We start from the raw sequence: 26697 nt of genomic DNA on the forward strand, positions 1-26697 counted from the left end.
TCTCATGTTGATACACTTCAACGGATCCTCACAATCTCATGTTGATACACTTCACCTGATCCTCACAATCTCATGTTGATACACGTCACTGGATCCTCACAATCTCATGTTGATACATTTCACTGGATCCTCACAATCTCATGTTGATTCACTTCACCGGATCCCCACAATCTCATGTTGATACACTTCACCTGATCCTGGCAGTCTCATGTTGATACACTTCACCAGATCCTCAAAATCTCATCTTGATACACTTCACCTGATCCTGGCAGTCTCATGTTGATACACTTCACCGGATCCTCACAATCTCATGTTGATACACTTCACCTGATCCTGGCAGTCTCATGTTGATACACTTCACAGGATCCTCAAAATCTCATGTTGATACACTTCACCGGATCCTCAAAATCTCATCTTGATACACTTCACCGGATCCTGGCAGTCTCATGTTGATACACTTCACCGGATCCTCAAAATCTCATCTTGATACACTTCACCGGATCCTGGCAGACTCATGTTGATACACTTCACCGGATCCTGGCAATCTCATGTTGATACACTTAATCTGATACTGGCAGTCTCATGTTGATACACTTCACAGGATCCACAAAATCTCATCTTCATACACTTCACCGGATCCTCAAAATCTCATCTTGATACACTTCACCGGATCCTGGCAGTCTCATGTTGATACACTTCACCGGATCCTCAAAATCTCATCTTGATACACTTCACCGGATCCTGGAAGTCTCATGTTGATACACTTCACCGGATCCTCAAAATCTCATCTTGATACACTTCACCGGATCCTGGCAGTCTCATGTTGATACACTTCACAGGATCCTGGCAATCTCATGTTGATACACTTAATCTGATCCTGGCAGTCTCATGTTGATACACTTCACAGGATCCTAATTATCTCATGTTGATACACTTCACCGGATCCTGACAATCTCATGCTGATACACTTCGCCGGATCCTGGCAGTCTCATGTTGTTACACTTCGCCGGATCCTGGCAGTCTCATGTTGATACACTTCACCGGATCCCCAAAATCTCATGTTGATACACTTCACCTGATCCCCAAAATCTCATGTTGATACACTTCACCTGATCCTGACAGTCTCATTTTGATCCACTTCACCTGATCCTGGCAGTCTTAGGTTGATACACTTAACCTGATCCTGGCAGTCTCATGTTGATACACTTCACCTGATCCTGGCAGTCTCATGTTAATACACTTAATCTGATCCTGGCAGTCTCATGTTGATACACTTCACCGGATCCTGGCAGTCTCATGTTGATACACTTAATCTGATCCTCACAAGCTCATGTTGATACACTTCACCGGATCCTGGCAGTCTCATGTTGATACATTTCACCGGATCCTGGCAGTCTCATGTTGATACATTTCACCGGATCCTGGCAGTCTAATGTTGATACACTTCACCGGATCCTCACAATCTCATGTTGATACACTTCACCCGATCCTGACAATCTCATGTTGATACACTTCACCGGATCCTCACAATCTCATGTTGATACACTTCACAGGATCCTAACAATCTCATGTTGATACACTTCACAGGATCCTAACAATCTCATGTTGATTCACTTCACCGGATCCTCACAATCTCATGTTGATACACTTCACAGGATCCTCACAATCTCATGTTGATACACTTCACAGGATCCTAACAATCTCATGTTGATACACTTCACAGGATCCTCACAATCTCATGTTGATACACTTCACAGGATCCTCACAATCTCATGTTGATACACTTCACAGGATCCTAACAATCTCATGTTGATTCACTTCACCGGATCCTCACAATCTCATGTTGATTCACTTCACCGGATCCTCACAATCTCATGTTGATACACTTCACTGGATCCTCACAATCTCATGTTGATACACTTCACCGGATCCTCACAATCTCATGTTGATACACTTCACCGGATCCTAACAATCTCATGTTGATACACTTCACCTGATCCTGGCAGTCTCATGATGATACACTTCACCTGATCCTGGCAGTCTCATGTTGATACACTTCACCGGATCCTCACAATCTCATGTTGATACACTTCACCGGATCCTCACAATCTCATGTTGATACACTTTACCGGATCCTCACAATCTCATCTTGATACACTTCACCGGATCCTGGCAGTCTCATGTTAATAGACTTCACCTGATCCTCAAAATCTCATGTTGATACACTTCACCGGATCCTGGCAGTCTCATGTTGATACAATTCACCGGATCCTGACTGTCTTATGTTGATACTGTTTGCCGGATCTTGAGAGTCTCAGGTTTATACTGTTCGCCTGATCCTGAAAGTGTCAGGTTATTACCCTTCATCGGATTCTGACAGTCTCAGGTTGATGCCGTTCGCCAGATTCTGACAGTCTCAGTTTGATATCCTTCATCGTATCCTGTCAGACTCATACCCTTCTGCTGATCATATGATTCTTAGGTCGATGCCCTTCGCCTGGATCCTGAAAACCTCAGGTTGATATATTTTGACGTTAACTAACGTTAATACACAAGAGCTCCTGGCATATAGAGCGTACCTGGAACTATATACGACTTTCAGGTCCCATCTTTTACTTATGATAAAGACCGAAACGCGTGAAAAGATTCAGAATGAAAATCCGGATTCCTAGCCGCTCTAAAGTTGCAGTGACATAAAACCTATTTTATAACAATGATCAATTCTCGTTTGTTTGCAAACATAACTCAAAATGTTGTTAAAATCTGATGTCACGCCTTTATAAAACATAATATAATAAGATGTTTGGAATACAGATGGTATATAATAAGATGTTTGGAATACAGATGGTTTATAAAAAGAAAGCTATTTAACCTTGTTTTGTTCGTCCAACATGGTCTTCCCAGCAGTGTACTCGTCGAAATATATCGATTGTTCCGAACAAAGTGAATCATAGGCGGTAACAAATACATTTAACCTAACATTGTACGGCTGACTGTTCACATGTGGTAGCCAATACATTTAACCTAACATTGCACGGCTGACTGTTCACATGTGGTAACCAATACATTTAACCTAACATTGTATCGCTGACTGTTCACAGGCGGTTACCAATACATTTAACCTAACATTGTATCGCTGACTGTTCACAGGCGGTAACCAATACATTTAACCTAACATTGTATCGCTGACTGTTCACAGGCGGTAACCAATACATTTAACCTAACATTGTATGGCTGACTGTTCATAGGTGGTAACCAATACATTTAACCTAACATTGTATGGCTGACTGTTCATAGGTGGTAACCAATACATTTAACCTAACATTGTATGGCTGACTGTTCATAGGCGGTAACCAATACATTTAACCTAACATTGTATGGCTGACTGTTCATAGGTGGTAACCAATACATTTAACCTAACATTGTATGGCTGACTGTTCATAGGTGGTAACCAATACATTTAACCTAACATTGTATCGCTGACTGTTCACAGGCGGTAACCAATACATTTAACCTAACATTGTATGGCTGACTGTTCATAGGTGGTAACCAATACATTTAACCTAACATTGTATGGCTGACTGTTCATAGGTGGTAACCAATACATTTAACCTAACATTGTATGGCTGACTGTTCATAGGCGGTAACCAATACATTTTACCTAACATTGTATGGCTGACTGTTCACAGGCGGTGACCAATTCATTTTACCTAACATTGTATCGCTGACTGTTCACAGGCGGTAACCAATACATTTAACCTAACATGGTATCGCTGACTGTTCACAGGCGGTAACCAATACATTTAACCTAACATTGTATCGCTGACTGTTCACAGGCGGTTTCCAATACATTTAACCTAACATTGTATCGCTGACTGTTCACAGGCGGTGACCAATACATTTAACCTAACATTGTATCGCTGACTGTTCACAGGCGGTAACCAATACATTTAACCTAACATTGTATCGCTGACTGTTCACAGGCGGTAACCAATACATTTAACCTAACATGGTATCGCTGACTGTTCACAGGCGGTAACCAATACATTTAACCTAACATGGTATCGCTGACTGTTCACAGGCGGTAACCAATACATTTAACCTAACATGGTATCGCTGACTGTTCACAGGCGGTAACCAATACATTTAACCTAACATTGTATGGCTGACTGTTCACAGGCGGTAACCAATACATTTAACCTAACATTGTATGGCTGACTGTTCATAGGTGGTAACCAATACATTTAACCTAACATTGTATGGCTGACTGTTCACAGGCGGTAACCAATACATTTAACCTAACATTGTATCGCTGACTGTGCATAGGCGGTTACCAATACATTTAACCTAACATTGTATCGCTGACTGTTCACAGGCGGTAACCAATACATTTAACCTAACATGGTATCGCTGACTGTTCACAGGCGGTAACCAATACATTTAACCTAACATGGTATCGCTGACTGTTCACAGGCGGTGACCAATACATTTAACCTAACATTGTATTGCTGACCGTTCATAGGCGGTGACCAATACATTTAACCTAACATGGTATCGCTGACTGTTCGCAGGCGGTGACCAATATATTTAACCTAACATTGTATTGCTGACCGTTCATAGGCGGTGATCAATACATTAAACCTAACATTGTATCGCTGACCTTTCACAGGCGGTGACCAATACATTTAACCTAACATTGTATTGCTGACCGTTTATAGGCGGTGACCAATACATTTAACCTAACATTGTAGGTTCATAGACGATCAGCCCACTGTTTAACAATAAGATCCTTTTTATGCCAGGCATTTTGCCTTTTCCTGTAAGATATGTTGGCCTTGTGCTATGTCTGAAATTTAAGCCTGATAAGAACCAGTGCTGGTTTTGATAATGGATGAGAATGACTTAGCACCCATTTTCCATGGTAGTCGTTCTGCTTAGAAATCCAGAAGATGATTCCCGAAACAACCATCGAGCAACTTGGTTATAGGTCAAGATGTACAATGTCTGATAGACTTTCATGCAGCAGCAGGACAAGATGAGACACGTTTTGCAGCTTTTATAAGGAAATGGCTGCATGAATTGATAACCGGATGGGCCGGCTGGAGAGTTGCTAGTGGCTGGAATGTGGCTAGTATTTCGGTAAAATCGGGATTATAATTGAAAGTGTTTCGTCTAAACAGTTATAAACATTTGGCTGGAGAGTGGCAAGCAGTTTGAAAGTGTCGATTAACTAAATTTGGCTGAAGTGGCCAGTGGCTGGAAAGTTGCAAGTATTCTAAAATCATTAAATATCATGTTTAATGAGGATTTGACATTGAAGTGTTTTGCTTAACCATTCAAGTAAATGTGGCTTGGGAGTGGCTAGCGGCTGAAAAGAGGCCAGAAATATAAAACCATATAAAGGGGGATTTGTGATTTTATATTGGTGTTTGTCTGATTATCTCAAAACATGACTGGGAATGACAAGCGGATGGAAAGTACTTTAAACATCATTTAATATGGTTAATTGGGGATTTGACATAAAGGTGTTTTGTCTAACCATTTGCAAACACTTGGCTGGAAAGTGGCCAGTGGCTTGAAAGTGCCCAGCGTTTTTAAAAAATCACTTAATATGGTAAAATGGTTATTTGACATTAAAACGTTTGTTTAGCTATTAAAACTAGTTAGTTCGAAAGTGGCTTTAAGAATTCATTTAAGGGACAATTTTTTATTTGAATTCAATTTGTTTTGTTTATTTATTAAACGAATCGGCTGAGAACGGACACCGGCTAGAAAGTGGCCAATATTAAATATATATATGTGTTTAATTTGGGATTGGAGATAAATGTGTTTTGTCTTACCAATTCAGAGCATTTAGCTGGAAAGTGGCCAGCGACTGGAAATTGGCCAGTACTTTTAAAACTCATTAAATATGGTAAATTAGGGATTTGACATTCAGTGTTTCAGTGTCTAACCATTTAAATACTTTTGGCTGAAAAGTTGCCAGCTGTTGGAAAATGGCCAGCGGTTAGAAAGTGGCTAGCGGTTAGAAAATGGCCAGCGGTTGGTAAGTGGCCAGCGGTTGAAAAGTGTCCAGCGATTGGAAAGTGGCAAGCAGTTGGAAAGTGGCCAGCGGTTGTTAAGTGGCCATCGGTTGGAAAGTGGCAAGAAGTTGGAAAGTGGCCAGCGGTTTTAAAGTGGTCAGGGGTCAGAAAGTGGCCAGCGGTTGGAAAGTGGCCATCGGTTGAAAAGTGGCAAGCGGTTTGAAAGTTCCTAGCGGCTGGAAAGTGACCGGCGGTTGGAAAGTGGCCACAATTTCAAAATCAACTAATATGGTAAATTAGGGATTTGACATAAAAGTGTTTTGGGTTGCCAGCGAATACCAAGTGGCCAGTATTTAATATGGTATCTCAGGATTTTATATTTAAGAGTTTTATCTGACCACTTAAGTAATTTGGCTCGAGAATAGCCAGCGATTGAAAAGTGACCAGTAATTTGAAAAAAAATGACATGGTAAAATCGAGATTTTACATTAAAGTATGTTGTGTAACCATTTAAGTAATTTGGATATAAAGTGGCTAAATGACATAAATGGTTAAATAAAACATTTTCCAGTCGTTGGCCACTATCCAGCTAAATAACTTATATAGATAGTAGCCAGCCACTGGAAAGTGCCCAGTATTTTAGAAATCATTTACTATGGTTAAATCATTATTTGACGTAAGAGTGTTTTGTGTAACCATTAAGGAATTTAGCTGGAGTGTGCCCAGCGACTGGAAACTGGCCAGTATTTTAATAATCATTTAATACGGTGAAATCAGGATTTGACATTAGAGTTTTTGTGTAATCATCTTAGTAATTTAGCTGAAGAGTGGCCAGCGACTGGAAAGTGACCAGTATTTATAAAAATATTTTAACAAGGTAAGATTGGGGATTTTACAAATTGTTGCCTCAGTTTGTTTTAGGTATTTCTGTGCAGCCATGCATTATAGTATGCGTTTCTTTTTATTAAAAGGATGTTACCTTAGTTTATTTGAGTCTTTTTATCGGGCATCCTCTATTTGTAAATTGCATTAGTTTGAACCAGTGCGCGTTCGGTTTTATTAGTTTGTTTTGACTATTTTGCTTGCAGCAACACCAGTACGCATTATTGTACCTGGCCGCCCCTATTAATGTGTTGCTTTAGTTCAAACCATTGTGTTGTTACCTATTTTCTGTACGTTTTTTGCTGGAATGCCCGATTCTTATATTGCATAAGCTGAAACCATTGTTTTGTGACATATGTTTGTTTTGACTCTTTTTAATTGGCAGTCCATTTTTTATATTGCTCTAGTTGAAACCAATGTTTTGTGACCATTGTGAATTTGTTTTGTTTATTCTTACTGCCATTTTTTTAGACTTTAAGACACATTTGCAGACTCTTTTGTATAATGATTAAGTTTAAACCAGTGTGCTATTACCTTAGTTTGTTTTTACTTTGTTGTCTGAAAGGCATTTCTTCGTATATGTGTAAACCATTATGATTTGACCTAATTAGTTTTGACCGTTGTGATTTTCATATTGTTTCAGCCAATGCGTTGTTACCTCATTGAGTTCTTAATCTTACTGACGACTGATGACTCATTGTGAACTGTGTTGTTAACACAATTTGGTTATTTTCTCCTGTTGCTGACAGTCATGTGTTGTATATTGTATTTTCTTTAACCATTGTGTTGTGACTTTAGTTTGTTTTGACCATTTTTGCTGGCAATCCTTATTTGTTTAGTTACCTAATGTGCATTTATTGTAACCTTTGCTTGTTATAGCTTTTTAACTGGCAGCAACTATGTGTTTGTTGTAGTAGTTTGAAGAACCATTGTGTTGTTGTGTGTGTTGCCTTCATTTTCGACAGTCTCTATTTATGGTCGTTTTAGTTTGAACCATTGTGATGTACCATTAGGTTGTTTTGAATCTTGTTGCTGGCGGCCCCTTAGTTGTATACTGCATTAATTTAAACCATTGCGCTATGACCTTACTGAACTGTTTCTTATTTTGCTGGCATCTTTCAGTGTTTATTAAGTTACCCTAGTTTGTTACTTGTTGGCTGGCAGCCACTATATGTATATTAAGGTAGTTTGAAGAGCCATTGTATTGTTACTGTGTCATTATTATTTTGCCTCCATTTGCTGGCAGTCCCTATTTGTTTGAGTTGTATTTGTTTGAACCATTTGTTGTTATGACTATCCTGTTGTTCTATTTTCATCATTGTGTGTTGACTCCTTTTGATGGGAGCAAAAATTGTAAATTGCGTTAAACGTAATCAGCATATACTATGGTATTACATTACCTTGTTTTGACTTTCTTTAACTGACAACCCCTTTCTGTGTATGGCAATAGCTTGATGTCCCACAAACGATTGATGTCTCACTGACGATTGATGTCTTCCTGGCGATTGATGTATCACAGACCATTGATGTCTTACTGACGATTGATGTCTCACTGTCGATTGATGACCCACTGACAAATGATGTCTTACCGACGATTGATGTCACACTGACGACTTATGTCCTACTGACGATTGATGTCTCACTGATGATTGATGTCCCACTGACGACTGATGTCCCACTGACGATGAATGTCTCACTGACGATTGATGTCTCACTGACGATTGATGTCCCACTGACGATTAATGTCTATCTGACGATTGATGTCTCACTGACGACTGATGTCTCACTGACGATAGATGTCCCACTTACAATTGATGTCTCACTGGTGATTGATGTCTCATTGTCGATTGATGTCTCACTGACGATTGATGTCCCATTGACGATATATGTCCCACTGACTATTGATGTCTCACTGACGATTGATGTCCCACTGACGACTGATGTCTCACTGACGATTGATGTCTATCTGACGATTGATGTATCACAGACCATTGATGTCTTACTGACGATTGATGTCTCACTGTCGATTGATGACCCACTGACAAATGATGTCTTACCGACGATTGATGCCATACTGACGACTTATGTCCTACTGCCGATTGATGTCTCACTGATGATTGATGTCCCACTGACGATTGATGTCCCACTGACGATTGATGTCCCACTGACGATTGATGTCTCACTGACGATTGATGTCTCACTGACGATTGATGTCTCACTGACGATTGATGTCTATCTGACGATTGATGTCTCACTGACGATAGATGTCCCACTTACAATTGATGTATCACTGGTGATTGATGTCTCACTGTCGATTGATGTCTCACTGACGATTGATGTCCCATTGACGATATATGTCCCACTGACTATTGATGTCTCACTGACGATTGATGTCCCACTGACTACTGATGTCTCACTGACGATTGATGTCTCACTGAAGATTGATGTCTATCTGACGATTGATGTCCCACTGACGATTGATGTCTCACTGACGATTGATGTCCCACTGACGATTGATGTCTCACTGACGATTGATGTCCCACTGACGACTGATGTCCCACTGACTATTGATGTCTCACTGACGATTGATGTCCCACTGACGACTGATGTCTCACTGACGATTGATGTCTATCTGACGATTGATGTCCACCTGACGATTGATGTCTCACTGACTACTGATATCTCACTGACGATTGATGTCCCACTGAAGACTGATATCTCACTGACGATTGATGTCCCATTGACAACTGATATCTCACTGACGATTGATGTCCCACTGAAGACTGATATCTCACTGACGATTGATGTCCCATTAACAACTGATATCTCATTGACGATAGATGTCCCACTGACGACTGATATCTCACTGACGATTGATGTCCCACTGACGACTGATAACTCATTGACGATAGATGTCCCACTGAAGACTGATATCTCACTGACGATTGATGTCCCACTGACGACTGATGTCTCATTGTTGATTGATGTCCCATTGATGATTGATGTCTCAATGTTGATTGATGTCCAACTGACGATTGATGTCTTACTGACGACTGATGTCCCACTGATGACTAATGTCAAATGGCGACTGATATCTCACTGACGATTGATGTCCCACTAACGATTGATATCCCTCTGACGACTGAAATCTCACTGACGATTGGTGTCCTACTGACGACTAATATCTCATTGACGACTGATGTCCCACTGACGATTGATGTCTCACTGACGATTGCAAAGCGGAAAGCTCAATTCCAAAACTTCCCTTTCAATTTAATTGTACATTGATAGTATGTATATACAATGAAAAAGAGTACTGATTTGATAGAGGCAATGTCGCGATTCCCATAAAAAGTCTTTTGACAAGCCAAAATATGCTTTAGGTTTGCGAAGTTGACATCAGATGGATAATTTTGCAAGTGACGTGAATTTGAGGCTTAGGAAAAGTTCGCCATAAATAACATTTCGGGTTATACTAGTCTAAAATAGTGCATATTCTTTTTATAAGAATTTGAATTATATGCATATCTTTTCTTTTAGTCTTCCATACAAAAGTTATTTGGACAATTCGTGGGCTTTGGGGTGGACGGGGATGCTCTAGGAATATCAAGTTAAAGTTTCAAGTTTTATTTTCATCATGGCATATAATATGCATGTGATATCACAAGGCAATGAAACACATATTAATTAACATCAAATAAAACAGTGAACAAACATGCCAAACACACAAAAAAAGAAACTTTACTAAACAACATCAGTGAAAATATGGAGTAATAAGACACAATGGAATGGTATTGTAATTATGAACAGATCCTAGACATACTCATCAAGGTCAAGGTCACGCAGCATACCGTCCGTCATCTCCACACCTAACTCCTTGAAAATGTCATCGGGCGAACTAAGCTTAAAATGTGTTGTTGTTGTTTTAAATACAATGGACGTTTCCATCTCTAAAGAAAGTTTTTCCACACCTGGAATCTGATTGACCACGTTGTTCATCCTGAGCCGCAGTGGGGTGATATCATCGGTAATAAATACTGATTTATACGCCAGGATTGGAGAAACACGCAGCTTCCTCTTGTGCCGATACACAGTTCTAACAAACATCATGGAGACAAAACGAACAATCACCTGTTTCTTCTTACCGCTCTTGGGATTCGTAAAATGGTAATCACTAATGTCCACTCTTGAAAAAGGTCCATCTACCGAAGGAGACCCAGTGTCCAAACTCTTATCAAGAGATAAATCGGCCTGGCTATTAAACAAAGACTGAGAGCTTTGGACAGCTTCATTGTCTCACCAGGTTGGGAGTCAGCAGTCTTCTCCTTCAAGCCAACCATATGATTGAGTAAATTAAACACCTCACCAACGAGATCACCACTTGCCATGAAATTGCCAATTCTGATACGTTCCCACTTTTGATACTTATCATTATTGTCAATCTTGTACACATTTACTAAAATGTTTGATTTAGTTTTTGTCAAATAGGACGACTTCGCACACTCATCAATCATAGACTCCAATGTATCGAACCTTGAATCCAAAAGCAACCTCTTGGCTTGGGCATCCTGGTTAAGATCTTCCTGAGAGAATTTAGAACCTTTACTGGAACTCAGGATAGTTTAAATTTGCTTATACAATAGAGAAAAGTTTATACTTCATACTGCATATAATGACTGATAGATATTTGAAACAGAAAGTTGATAATATTCAAGTTTAGACGACCACGTTTTTATTATGTTACAAGATTTCCACCATTTAAGGAGGAGTGTGCCAATCACGGTAAGTCTCGTTTCAACAAAGCCATTTTTGGCACAGATGTAACCTGATACGGCGTTTCGTACCATCTGTATTAATAAAGCCTTTGGTTATGGTTATTCAATCCTTCAATGCATAGTGCTTATTTGATCGATATTCGTTTATTTGTAAACAACTTCAATACAATTTGTGCAAACGTATTATTAGTTGGATGTGAATTGATTGAACATTTTGATTTAAAATTTGACAAATTATACTTTTTAATAGAAGGTAAGATATTTTATCTATGTAAAGCACAGTTAAAACATTGTTAATGGAATGACTGCGGCAGGCAGGCAGGCAGGCTGCCTGGAAATTGTGGGCAGGGCTATTGCGTGCACACATTATTATTGTTGTTTCATGCATTTAAAAGCTTTGATAAGAGGGAAAATAACGTAGTATCCAATGTTTCTCGTAATATTTCTGGTAGTATCCCAAGTTCTCGTTCTAATGTTTCTCGTAATTTCCAATGATTCTCGTTGTATCCAATGTTTCACGTAGTATCCAATGTTTCTCGTAGTATCCAATGTTTCTCGTAGCATCTAATGTTTCTCGTAGCATCTAATGTTTCTCGTACTATCCAATGTTTCTCGTAGTATCCAATGTTTCACGTAGTATCCAATGTTTCACGTAGTATCCAATGTTTCTCGTAGTATCCAATGTTTCTCGTAGTGTCCAATGTTTCACGTAGTATCCAATGTTTCTCGTAGTATCCAATGTTTCTCGTAGCATCTAATGTTTCTCGTAGCATCTAATGTTTCTCGTACTATCCAATGTTTCTCGTAGTATCCAATGTTTCACGTAGTATCTAATGTTTCACGTAGTATCCAATGTTTCACGTAGTATCCAATGTTTCACGTAGTATCCAATGTTTCTCGTAGTATCCAATGTTTCTCGTAGTATCCAATGTTTCACGTAGTATCCAATGTTTCACGTAGTATCCAATGTTTCACGTAGTATCCAATGTTTCACGTAGTATCCAATGTTTCACGTAGTATCCAATGTTTCTCGTAGTATCCAATGTTTCTCGTAGCATCTAATGTTTCTCGTAGCATCTAATGTTTCTCGTACTATTCAATGTTTCACGTAGTATCCAATGTTTCACGTAGTATCCAATGTTTCACGTAGTATCCAATGTTTCACGTAGTATCCAATGTTTCTCGTAGTATCCAATGTTTCTCGTAGAATCTAATGTTTCTCGTACTATCCAATGTTTCTCGTAGTATCCAATGTTTCTCGTAGCACCCAATGTTTCTCGTAGTATCCAATGTTTCTCGTAGCGTCCAATGTTTCTCGTAATATCCAATGTTTCTCGTAGCGTCCAATGTTTCACGTAGCATCTAATGTTTCTCGTAGAATCCAATGTTTCTCGTAGCGTCCAATGTTTCTCGTAGCACCCAATGTTTCTCGTAGCGTCCAATGTTTCTCGTAGCATCCAATGTTTCTCGTAGTATCCAATGTTTCACGTAGTTTCCAATGTTTCTCGTAGCACCCAATGTTTCTCGTAGCACCCAATGTTTCTCGTAGTATCCAATGTTTCTCGTAGTATCCAATGTTTCACGTAGTTTCCAATGTTTCTCGTAGCACCCAATGTTTCTCGTAGCACCCAATGTTTCACGCAGCATCTAATGTTTCTCGTAGTATCCAATGTTTCTCGTAGTATCCAATGTTTCTCGTAGCACCCAATGTTTCTCGTAGCATCCAATGTTTCTCGTAGCACCCAATGTTTCTCGTAGCACCCAATGTTTCTCGTAGCACCCAATGTTTCTCGTAGCACCCAATGTTTCTCGTAGCACCCAATGTTTCACGTAGTTTCCAATGTTTCTCGTAGCACCCAATGTTTCTCGTAGCACCCAATGTTTCACGTAGCATCTAATGTTTCTCGTAGCATCTAATGTTTCTCGTAGCATCTAATGTTTCTCGTACTATCCAATGTTTCTCGAAGTATCCAATGTTTCACGTAGTATCTAATGTTTCACGTAGTATCCAATGTTTCACGTAGTATCCAATGTTTCACGTAGTATCCAATGTTTCTCGTAGTATCCAATGTTTCTCGTAGCGTCCAATGTTTCACGTAGTATCCAATGTTTCAAGTAGTATCCAATGTTTCACGTAGTATCCAATGTTTCACGTAGTATCCAATGTTTCACGTAGTATCCAATGTTTCTCGTAGTATCCAATGTTTCTCGTAGCATCTAATGTTTCTCGTAGCATCTAATGTTTCTCGTACTATCTAATGTTTCACGTAGTATCCAATGTTTCACGTAGTATCCAATGTTTCACGTAGTATCCAATGTTTCACGTAGTATCCAATGTTTCTCGTAGTATCCAATGTTTCTCGTAGCGTCCAATGTTTCTCGTAGTATCCAATGTTTCTCGTAGTATCCAATGTTTCTCGTAGCACCCAATGTTTCTCGTAGTATCCAATGTTTCTCGTAGCGTCCAATGTTTCTCGTAGTATCCAATGTTTCTCGTAGCGTCCAATGTTTCACGTAGCATCTAATGTTTCTCGTAGAATCCAATGTTTCTCGTAGCGTTCAATGTTTCTCGTAGCACCCAATGTTTCTCGTAGTATCCAATGTTTCACGTAGCATCTAATGTTTCTCGTAGAATCCAATGTTTCTCGTAGCGTTCAATGTTTCTCGTAGCACCCAATGTTTATCGTAGTATCCAATGTTTCTCGTAGCATCCAATGTTTCTCGTAGTATCCAATGTTTCACGTAGTTTCCAATGTTTCTCGTAGCACCCAATGTTTCTCGTAGCACCCAATGTTTCTCGTAGTATCCAATGTTTCTCGTAGTATCCAATGTTTCACGTAGTTTCCAATGTTTCTCGTAGCACCCAATGTTTCTCGTAGCACCCAATGTTTCACGTAGCATCTAATGTTTCTCGTAGCATCCAATGTTTCTCGTAGTATCCAATGTTTCTCGTAGCACCCAATGTTTCTCGTAGCATCCAATGTTTCTCGTAGCACCCAATGTTTCACGTAGTTTCCAATGTTTCTCGTAGCACCCAATGTTTCTCGTAGCACCCAATGTTTCACGTAGTATCTAATGTTTCTCGTAGTATCCAATGTTTCTCGTAGTATCCAATGTTTCTCGTAGCATCCAATGTTTCTCGTAGCATCTAATGTTTCTCGTAGTATCCAATGTTTCTCGTAGTATCCAATGTTTCTCGTATCATCCAATGTTTCTCGTAGCATCTAATGTTTCTCGTAGCATCCAATGTTTCTCGTAGCATCCAATGTTTCTCGTAGCGTCCAATGTTTCTCGTAGCACCCAATGTTTCTCGTAGCATCCAATGTTTCTCGTAGCACCCAATGTTTCTCGTAGCACCCAATGTTTCTCGTAGTATCCAATGTTTCTCGTAGTATCCAATGTTTCACGTAGTTTCCAATGTTTCTCGTAGCACCCAATGTTTCTCGTAGTATCCAATGTTTCTCGTAGCGTCCAATGTTTCTCGTAGCACCCAATGTTTCTCGTAGCATCCAATGTTTCTCGTAGCACCCAATGTTTCTCGTAGCACCCAATGTTTCTCGTAGTATCCAATGTTTCTCGTAGTATCCAATGTTTCACGTAGTTTCCAATGTTTCTCGTAGCACCCAATGTTTCTCGTAGCATCCAATGTTTCTCGTAGCATCTAATGTTTCTCGTAGCATCCAATGTTTCTCGTAGCATCCAATGTTTCTCGTAGCGTCCAATGTTTCTCGTAGCACCCAATGTTTCTCGTAGCATCCAATGTTTCTCGTAGCACCCAATGTTTCTCGTAGCACCCAATGTTTCTCGTAGTATCCAATGTTTCTCGTAGTATCCAATGTTTCACGTAGTTTCCAATGTTTCTCGTAGCACCCAATGTTTCTCGTAGTATCCAATGTTTCTCGTAGCACCCAATGTTTCACGTAGCATCTAATGTTTCTCGTTGTATCCAATGTTTCTCGTAGCATCCAATGTTTCTCGTAGCACCCAATGTTTCTCGTAGCACCCAATGTTTCTCGTAGTATCCAATGTTTCTCGTAGTATCCAATGTTTCACGTAGTTTCCAATGTTTCTCGTAGCACCCAATGTTTCTCGTAGCACCCAATGTTTCTCGTAGTATCCAATGTTTCTCGTAGTATCCAATGTTTCACGTAGTTTCCAATGTTTCTCGTAGCACCCAATGTTTCTCGTAGTATCCAATGTTTCTCGTAGTATCCAATGTTTCACGTAGTTTCCAATGTTTCTCGTAGCACCCAATGTTTCTCGTAGTATCCAATGTTTCTCGTAGCACCCAATGTTTCACGTAGCATCTAATGTTTCTCGTTGTATCCAATGTTTCTCGTAGCATCCAATGTTTCTCGTAGCACCCAATGTTTCTCGTAGCACCCAATGTTTCTCGTAGTATCCAATGTTTCTCGTAGTATCCAATGTTTCTCATAGCATCCAATGTTTCTCGTAGCATCTAATGTTTCTCGTAGTTTCCAATGTTTCTCGTAGCACCCAATGTTTCTCGTAGCACCCAATGTTTCACGTAGCATCTAATGTTTCACGTAGTTTCCAATGTTTCTCGTAGCACCCAATGTTTCTCGTAGCACCCAATGTTTCACGTAGCATCTAATGTTTCTCGTAGTTTCCAATGTTTCTCGTAGTATCCAATGTTTCTCGTAGCACCCAATGTTTATCGTAGCACCCAATGTTTGTCGTAGCGTCCAATGTTTCTCGTAGCGTCCAATGTTTCTCGTAGCACCCAATGTTTCTCGTAGCATCCAATGTTTCTCGTGTATCCAATGTTTCTCGTGTATCCAATGTTTCTCGTAGCACCCAATGTTTCTCGTAGCACCCAATGTTTCTCGTAGCACCCAATGTTTCTCGTAGCATCCAATGTTTCTCGTAGCATCTAATGTTTCTCGTAGAATCCAATGTTTCTCGTAGCATCCAATGTTTCTCGTAGCATCCAATGTTTATCGTAGCATCCAATGTTTATCGTAGTATCTAATGTTTCTCGTTGTATCCAATGTTTCTCGTAGCATCCAATGTTTCTCGTAGCATCCAATGTTTATCGTAGTATCTAATGTTTCTCGTTGTATCCAATGTTTCTCGTAGCATCCAATGTTTCTCGTAGCACCCAATGTTTATCGTAGTATCTAATGTTTCTCGTTGTATCCAATGTTTCTCGTAGCACCCAATGTTTCTCGTAGCATCCAATGTTTATCGTAGTATCCAATGTTTCTCGTAGCATCCAATGTTTCTAGTAGCACCCAATGTTTCTCGTAGTATCCAATGTTTCTCGTAGCATCCAATGTTTCTCGTAGCACCCAATGTTTCTCGTAGTATCCAATGTTTCTCGTAGCACCCAATGTTTCTCGTAGCATCCAATGTTTATCGTAGTATCCAATGTTTCTCGTAGCACCCAATGTTTCTCGTAGCATCCAATGTTTCTCGTAGTATCCAATGTTTCTCGTAGCATCCAATGTTTCTAATGGCATCCAATGTTTCTCGTAGTATCCAATGTTTCTCGTAGCATCCAATGTTTCTCGTAGTATCCAATGTTTCTCGTAGTATCCAATGTTTCTCGTAGTATCCAATGTTTCTCGTAGTACCCAATGTTTCTCGTAGCACCCAATGTTTATCGTAGTATCTTATGTTTCTCGTTGTATCCAATGTTTCTCGTAGCATCTAATGTTTCTCGTAGCACCCAATGTTTATCGTAGTATCTAATGTTTCTCGTTGTATCCAATGTTTCTCGTAGCACCCAATGTTTCTTGTAGCATCCAATGTTTATCGTAGTATCTAATGTTTATCGTAGTATCCAATGTTTCTCGTAGCATCCAATGTTTATCGTAGTATCCAATGTTTCTCGTAGCATCCAATGTTTCTAGTAGCATCCAATGTTTCTCGTAGCATCCAATGTTTCTCGTCGCATCCAATGTTTCTCGTAGCATCCAATGTTTCTCGTAGTATCCAATGTTTCTCGTAGTATCCAATGTTTCTCGTAGTATCCAATGTTTCTCGTAGTATCCAATGTTTCTCGTAGCACCCAATGTTTCTCGTAGTATCCAATGTTTCTCGTAGTATCCAATGTTTCTCATAGCATCCAATGTTTCTCGTAGTATCCAATGTTTCTCGTAGTATCCAATGTTTCTCGTAGCACCCAATGTTTCTCGTAGCACCCAATGTTTCTCGTAGCACCCAATGTTTATCGTAGCACCCAATGTTTCTCGTAGCATCCAATGTTTATCGTAGTATCTAATGTTTCTCGTTGTATCCAATGTTTCTCGTAGCATCCAATGTTTCTCGTAGCACCCAATGTTTATCGTAGTATCTAATGTTTCTCGTAGTATCCAATGTTTCTCGTAGCATCCAATGTTTCTCGTAGCACCCAATGTTTCTCGTAGTACCCAATGTTTCTCGTAGTACCCAATGTTTCTCGTAGCACCCAATGTTTCTCGTAGCATCCAATGTTTATCGTAGTATCTAATGTTTCTCGTTGTATCCAATGTTTCTCGTAGCATCCAATGTTTCTCGTAGCACCCAATGTTTATCGTAGTATCTAATGTTTCTCGTTGTATCCAATTTTTCTCGTAGCACCCAATGTTTCACGTAGCATCCAATGTTTATCGTAGTATCTAATGTTTATCGTAGTATCCAATGTTTCTCGTAGCATCCAATGTTTCTCGTAGCACCCAATGTTTCTCGTAGTACCCAATGTTTCTCGTAGTACCCAATGTTTCTCGTAGTACCCAATGTTTCTCGTAGCACCCAATGTTTCTCGTAGCACCCAATGTTTCTCGTAGTATCCAATGTTTCTCGTAGTATCCAATGTTTCTCGTAGTATCCAATGTTTCTCGTAGTATCCAATGTTTCTCGTAGCACCCAATGTTTCTCGTAGTATCCAATGTTTCTCGTAGTATCCAATGTTTCTCATAGCATCCAATGTTTCTCGTAGTATCCAATGTTTCTCGTAGCACCCAATGTTTCTCGTAGCACCCAATGTTTCTCGTAGCACCCAATGTTTCTCGTAGCACCCAATGTTTCTCGTAGCATCCAATGTTTCTCGTAGAATCCAATGTTTCTCGTAGCATCCAATGTTTCTCGTAGCATCCAATGTTTCTCGTAGCATCCAATGTTTCTCGTAGCATCCAATGTTTCTCGTAGCACCCAATGTTTCTCGTAGCACCCAATGTTTCTCGTAGTGTCCAATGTTTCTCGTAGCACCCAATGTTTCTCGTAGTATCCAATGTTTCTCGTAGTATCCAATGTTTCTCGTAGCATCCAATGTTTCTCGTAGCATCCAATGTTTCTCGTAGCATCCAATGTTTATCGTAGTATCCAATGTTTCTCGTGTATCCAATGTTTCTCGTAGCATCCAATGTTTCTCGTAGCACCCAATGTTTCTCGTAGCACCCAATGTTTCTCGTAGCACCCAATGTTTCTCGTAGTATCCAATGTTTCTCGTAGCACCCAATGTTTCTCGTAGCAACCAATGTTTCTCGTGTATCCAATGTTTCTCGTAGTATCCATTTTTTCTCGTAGTATCCAATGTTTCTTTCGCCTTCGACTAAACCGTATTACATTGGGCAATCAGTTTTTCATCAGTTTGTAGAGTTTTGTGCTGTTCTTCCATGTTTCTTGTTTATTATTTTTATGTTTTTGTGTTTTGTGTCTTTGGCGTTTACCCAGTGCCATTAAATTGGGTTTATGTTTTAACATTTTGCTACTGAGCTTGTTTGTGTAGTTTTTCACATAAGTTTTAAGGAAGACTTCCTATGAATGAATTTGTTTTCCCTTTCCAGGTTGTATGCAAATGTTTTAAATAGGGATGCAAACGAATGGCAAAATTGATATTCGAATATTCGGTAATTCTTTCGAACGAATATTCGAATATTCGATTACCAAAATACATCTTTTAAAAGTTAGGTAAATTATGAGACCGGATGAGACCGGATTTTACGAGGAGAGACCGGGAAATAGTATCGCCCGTAAACTATTACAATATCATTCGGAACTCCTCGGCCATTTTATCGAAAACAACCTCGGATGTATGCAGGTACATCAGTTGAAGTAATTCGTAAAATTTTGAATTATATCATTAATTAAATGTAGTGTTTTAGAGTTGTATTTATTGATCTAAGTTTAATTTGATTGCCATTAAATTGTATTATTGCAAACATAATTAAGAATCCCAAAAGTAATGTCACAAAGTTTAACTGCTAAATAAAATTACTACGCGATCTACTTGCAGCGGACTTAAACGTACCACTTTTTGAGTATGTAAACCGTCCAAATACATCCGAGGTTGTTTTTGAAAAAAAATGGCCGAGTAGTTCCGAATGTTACAATATTCGCTAAAGTAAATGCCGGTGCATTTAAGCTCTACTGTGTCGTAACCACTACGCGCGGCGGACACTGAATTTCACCAAATGAGCCTCTGAAATTCCTCATTTTAGAAAGACAAAAATAATACTTTATGATCAAAGATAGAAACAAAAACTTTTAATTTATAATCCTCTGCCTTTATATTTGTAAACAACGGGAACTTGGATGGATTTCTGGTCAATTGTTGTTATGTGCCAATGGAGGGTCTTTCCGTAGGACGAGCAGCCTCGTTCTGGGATTGACCACTACAAAAAAATGGAACAACCAAACCAACTTGGGAACTAGTTTATTTCAGAAATTCTTAATTGGTAGAGGCAATCTACCGAAAATATTTTTTGTCTCACTTGTCTTTCCGCCAATAATTGTAAAATTACGGGGCCTTTTTATCGCCGGGACCCGACGATATGTCCCTTAATGACACATGACGCGTGTTTAGTGTATTGTCATCACATTCACACGTCTGGCATTATGGGCCAATCGTTGTAAAAACAAGACAAACGAATCTAAAACACTACAACCGAGGTGTTGGCAAAATAATTATTATTATATTTATTCAAGAACAAAACATCGAATATTCGAATACCGATTTTGACATTCGAATACTAAACGTTTGATCGAATATTCGAATATTCGAATATTCGTTTGCATCCCTAGTTTTAAATAATGACGCGGTCCGTGTTTGACACGATTCGACAAATATTGACGTGTTCCATCTGCATGGAGATTTTCAAAGATCCAAGACTGTTACCATGCCAACACACGCTCTGTCGGGAGTGCTTGATTTTGTGTATAAAGAAAGGACAAAGAAAGGGCCGATCTAAAACCATGTTTCGCTGCCCGATGTGCCGATATGAGTTTGATATCGACAGGTCCGACCCGTCTTCATATAAGTTTTCAAAAAACTTGACGATGAAACAATTTATCGATGAATTTGAAACACACATGCAAGACGCTATGGACAATCAGCATGGAACTGGAACCAATATATCCGGTACTCAGACAGAACTTACAGATAATATAGTAACACAAGAGGCAGAAACACAAACTATGCCGCCCAATTTTAGGCAACAACTTATTTTAATGTTGAGTCTTGCCATTAAGGTCATTTTCCGTCTATTGAAATCTATGCCACTAAGGATAATTATTGCGCTTGGAACTCTTCTGAAAGTGATTTGGCAAGTTGTAAAAGCAGTGATAAAACTATGTTGTCTTCCGTGTCGTTTATGGTCCTATCTTCTGAAGTGTTGTTTTGTATCAGCGTCGTGTCTGCTTCGAAAACTGCGGTTAATTTTGGATATCCTGAAGACGAGACTGAAGGGGAACATCGGAAACGCTGCTGAAAGAGAAAACAAAACACAAGCTGAAAATATTGAAACTGTTGACGATGATAAAAACAAATTAATAGATGTAGTATTTTATATCGGCATCGGACACTTATTGTATTTTGCATTAGGTACTTCAATAGGGCTGTCGATAACTGCCTACGTATCTGTTCTGTTTTGTGTGTTGGTTATATTTCTTGTCATCGTTCAGAGCATAGCCCCTGATAAATATTCACTGCCAATCAAAAGGAGGAGGGAGCGATCAATGGCAGCTCAAATGCGTTCACAAAAACGAAGGGGCATTTGAATAATTCATATTTGTTCACAAATAAGAGGAAATTGAATAATTTATATTCGTTCACATAACAACGAGAAATTTGAATATTTTATATTCGTTCACATAAAACGAATTAGAGTTTGAAAACTTATTTTCGTTCACAAAAATGAATGGGACTTTAAATAAAATAAATTCGTTCACAAAAATGAATTGGACTTTAAATAATTTTGTTTCGTTCAAAACTATAAAGGTGAATTCAAATAACTTAAATTCGTTTACAAATGCGAATAGAAATTTGAATTAAGTTATTAATATTCGGCCCCAGATACGAAATGGAATGACGGTTGTTCATGCTTTGACAAGTGAGAATTCGAATGGCTTATATGTGCTCACAGATAAAAATGGAACTCTACAAGACTACTATTAGTTTACTGATACGAATAAGACTTTAAATTACTTATATTCGATCTCACATACGGATGGTACTGTTAATGCAGTGTGTGTATACCACGTGACAAATTACGTCATATATGCTACGTAGGAAGGCAACCTTTTGCTAAAACTGAAAACTTAAATCAAAGATAGCTTTTATTTTACTACACCATTTTTAATGAAACAAAGGGCAGTCTATGCCGCTTAAAGAGCCCCGCTTTAGTTTTATTACCGGAGTTTGGTAAGGTGATTAGTTTCATCAAACACTTTGACAAACCTGTTTTCAAAATAATGTTTTGGCAATGCTCCGTCAGACGGCCGTATTGTGGAAAGGTTTGTCGAGGTGTTTTAAGAAACTAAACTCTCAATCAATCTCTGGTAAAAGACAGAAGATGGGGCTCTGTAAGCTGCGTAGACTGCGCTATGTTTCATTTAAAATGGTAAAGAAATAGTGAAGTTATCTTTGTTTAAAGTCTTCTTTCGAAGCAAAATATTGCCTTCCGACGTAGCAATTATGACGCAATTTATCACGTGGAATATACACACTGTAATGGCTTGTATGCACTCCGAGGTACAAATGGAACTTCGAATGACTTACATTTGGTCACAGATCGAAATGAGACTTTAAATGAATCATATTTGTTCACATATACGAATGAGACGTTTAATGACTTTTATTTGGTCTCAGATAGGAATGAGACTCTGAATGACTTATATTTGGTCTCAGATAGGAATGAGACTTTGAATGACTTACATTTGGTCACAGATTGGAATGAGACTTTGAATGAGTTTTATTTGTTCTCAGATACGAATGGGACTTTGAAAGGCGTTTTTTTATTTACTGGTTCAAATTGGGCTTTGAAAGGCGTATATTTGTTTACTGAATCGAATGGGACTTTGAAAGGCGTATATTTTTTTACTGATTCAAATGAGACTTTGAAAGGCGTATATTTGTTTACTGTTTCAAATGGGGCTTTGAAAGACGTATATTTGTTTACTGATTAAAATGGGGCTTTGAAAGAGCGTATATTTGTTTACTGGTTCAAATGGGACTTTGAAAGGCGTATATTTGTTTATTGATTCGAATTGGGCTTTTATGTATTCACAGAAACGTTTGGGACTTTGAAAGCCGTGAGTTCGTTCACAGATACAAATGGACTGATTTGCATTCACAGAAATTGAACCTTTAGAGTTCAACTTTGAAAGCCTTAAATTCATTCACAGATAGAAATCGAACTTCCGAAGCCTTAAATTCATCCACATGTAGAAATCGAACTTCCGAAGCCTTAAATTCATTCACATGTAGAAATCGAACTTCCGAAGCCTTAAATTCATTCACATATAGAAATCGAACTTTGAAAGCCTTCAATTTATTCACAGATACAAACGGGACTTTGAAATACTAATTTGTGTCTACAGATACGTATGATCTTTAAATGAACTTAATATATGCATTCACAGAAAATAATGGGATATTAGTGACATGTGACCTTCACGAAAACATATGTGGTTTAAAGACATTTTACTTATTATATGAATATTTTAAGAAATTATCCACCGTAAGAATGAATGTATAAATTATTCTACAAATCAATAACATTCGATATTGCGAAATCTCAGTAATAAAATAGCTCAAAACTCAACAGGAGTGCCATGGTATCACAATATCGCAACTATTTTGGTTTAATTCAACTAAAGGTGACAATAAATTGCATTCGGAGTTGATGATAAAAATGGCCGAGGAGCTCCGAATGAATAAACTGTAACATACAGATTACTGGTTTGCATGAATCACTTCCATTCAAATACAACAAAGATCGTATCAAGACAAACATTCTCACCTAAGTGTTATGAGGGTCACAGGACAGGTGCAGCTGTATGATAATAATTCTTATCCTAACTGAAAATAGTTCTGTTTCAAATTATGTATATTATATAATTATGTATAGTTACATTTTACCTTGCGACATATTTCTTATCCGTGTGATGACCTATATTCGAATTTATCCGATATTATTAATATACAATATTTCAATAACAAAATCATTCTATGCAGAATTTGCAGATAAAAAATTCCCAAATCCGTAAACAATGCTTCAATAAGATTTGATAAAATGACCCCCTATACACCAAAGTAAGACTCCTCTAACGTCAATTAATGAATCCGCCCCTGGTAACTGCGTAAGCAATCCTTGTAAAACATCTGACTGCAATGGGCAGTAAAGATGTCTGTACGAGAGGCCATGACGGTGTGCCTCGTGGTAACGAACCCATAAACTTCGAGATAAGAGGCGGACACCTATACCACTAGATCAATTCCACTCTGGTAGGGCCTAAATCCGCAAATATGTGGACATCTATACCACTAGATCAATTCCACTCTGGTAGGGCCTAAATCCGTAAACATGTGGACACCTATACCACTAGATCAATTCCACTCTGGTAGGGCCTAAATCCGTAAACAGGTGGACACCAATACCACTTGATCAATTCCACCCTGGTAGGGCCTAAATCCACAAGCCCGTGGACACCTTTACCACCAGATCAATTCCACCCTGGTAGGGCCTAAATCCGCAAGCAAGTGGACAACTATATCACCAGATCAATTCCACTCTGGTAGGGCCTAAATCCGCAAATATGTGGACACCTATACCACTAGATCAATTCCACTCTGGTAGGGCCTAAATCCGTAAACATGTGGACACCTATACCACTAGATCAATTCCACTCTGGTAGGGCCTAAATCCGTAAACAGGTGGACACCAATACCACTTGATCAATTCCACTCTGGTAGGGCCTAAATCCGTAAACATGTGGACACCTATACCACTTGATCAATTCCACTCTGGTAGGGCCTAAATCCACAAGCCCGTGGACACCTTTACCACCAGATCAATTCCACCCTGGTAGGGCCTAAATCCGCAAGCAAGTGGACAACTATATCACCAGATCAATTCCACTCTGGTAGGGCCTAAATCCGTAAACATGTGGACACCAATACCACTTGATCAATTCCACTCTGGTAGGGCCTAAATCCGTAAACATGTGGACACCTATACCACTTGATCAATTCCACTCTGGTAGGGCCTAAATCCACAAGCCCGTGGACACCTTTACCACCAGATCAATTCCACCCTGGTAGGGCCTAAATCCGCAAGCAAGTGGACAACTATATCACCAGATCAATTCCACTCTGGTAGGGCCTAAATCCGCAAGCATGTGGACACCTATACCACGTGATCAATTCCACCCTGGTAGGGCCTAAATCCGAAAGCATGTGGACACCTATACCACTTGATCAATTCCACCCTGGTAGCGCCTAAATCCGCAAGCATGTGGACACCTATATCACCAGATCAATTCCACTCTGGAAGGGCCTAAATCCGCAAGCATGTGGACACCTATACCACTAGAGCAATTCCACCCTGGTAGGGCCTAAATCCGTAAACATGTGGACACCTATACCACTTGATCAATTCCACTCTGGTAGGGCCTAAATCCACAAGCCCGTGGACACCTTTACCACCAGATCAATTCCACCCTGGTAGGGCCTAAATCCGCAAGCATGTGGACACCTATATCACCAGATCAATTCCACTCTGGTAGGGCCTAAATCCGCAAGCATGTGGACACCTATACCACTTGATCAATTCCACCCTGGTAGGGCCTAAATCCGAAAGCATGTGGACACCTATACCACTTGATCAATTCCACCCTGGTAGCGCCTAAATCCGCAAGCATGTGGACACCTATATCACCAGATCAATTCCACTCTGGTAGGGCCTAAATCCGAAAGCATGTGGACACCTATACCACTAGATCAATTCCACCCTGGTAGGGCCTAAATCCGAAAGCATGTGGACACCTATACCACTTGATCAATTCCACCCTTGTAGGGCCTAAATCTGCAAGCATGTGGCAACTATACCACTAGATCAATTCCACTCTGGTAGGGCCTAAATCCGAAAGCATGTGGACACCTATACCACTAGAGCAATTCCTCTCTGGTAGCGCCTAAATCCGCAAGCATGCGGACAACTTTATCACACGACCACTCTCAATCTGGTGGCCAATACCACCAGACAGATTACAACTGGGGATCTCACCTTGGTGCTGGTCGAAAACACGACCTTTCGGTTGATTGAGAGGCGGACAACTATATTCAATACTAGATAACCTTGGTGGGGATTGAACACACGACCTTTGGGGTGAGAGGTAGACACCTACAACACTAGACCAATCTCACCCTGTAGGGACTTGAATCCCCAACCTCTTGGGTGAAATGCGGAAAATTAACCACCAGTTAGATCACACCCTGGTCTGCGTTCTTATGGGTCAGAGGCGGACACATATATTAATGGACATTTTGGGTGAGAGGCGGGCACTTATATCACTAGAATATTTTCTGGGAATTGAACGCACAACCTTTCGGGTGAGAGGCGGTCACCAATATCACTCTTATCGTTGAACTTTGTTGAAAATGAATTATTTAATCTATTTTTAATTAACTAACTCCATACAGCAGCTGACAAAAACTCATTTAAATTTTAGGAAATTACTAGCCCAACGTCATCTAATTTCCCCAACCCAAATACAATGATTTCTATCGAGTT

At 39.5% G+C, this 26697-nt stretch overlaps 2 protein-coding genes across 3 annotated transcripts; both read left to right on the forward strand.

The window, feature by feature from the left end:
• Positions 1-8589: 8589 nt before the first annotated feature.
• Positions 8590-10008, forward strand: LOC128223522 (uncharacterized). Its single transcript, XM_052932800.1, has one exon. It carries the CDS (start codon positions 8590-8592, stop codon positions 10006-10008), a length of 1419 nt encoding a protein of 472 aa, XP_052788760.1.
• Positions 10009-11807: 1799 nt separating this feature from the next.
• LOC128224505 (uncharacterized) lies at positions 11808-21814 on the forward strand. Of its 2 annotated transcripts, none has more exons than XM_052934365.1 (2): positions 11808-11933; positions 19471-21814. In XM_052934365.1, exon 2 carries the CDS (start codon positions 20717-20719, stop codon positions 21680-21682), a length of 966 nt encoding a protein of 321 aa, XP_052790325.1. In that variant the 5' UTR covers positions 11808-11933; positions 19471-20716; the 3' UTR covers positions 21683-21814. The 2 variants fall into 2 exon arrangements, with proteins under 2 accessions (XP_052790325.1, XP_052790326.1); XM_052934366.1 differs by having other exon boundaries at positions 11839-11933; positions 20708-21814.
• Positions 21815-26697: the final 4883 nt, after the last annotated feature.

The sequence above is a fragment of the Mya arenaria genome, chromosome 17 (genome assembly GCF_026914265.1).
Source record: "Mya arenaria isolate MELC-2E11 chromosome 17, ASM2691426v1".
NCBI lineage: Eukaryota > Metazoa > Mollusca > Bivalvia > Myida > Myidae > Mya > Mya arenaria.

Coding starts and splice junctions, on each gene's coding strand:
- LOC128224505 (XM_052934365.1), top strand. CDS start 20,717: ATGACGCGGTCCGTGTTTGACACGATTCGACAAATATTGACGTGTTCC.
- LOC128223522 (XM_052932800.1), top strand. CDS start 8,590: ATGAATGTCTCACTGACGATTGATGTCTCACTGACGATTGATGTCCCA.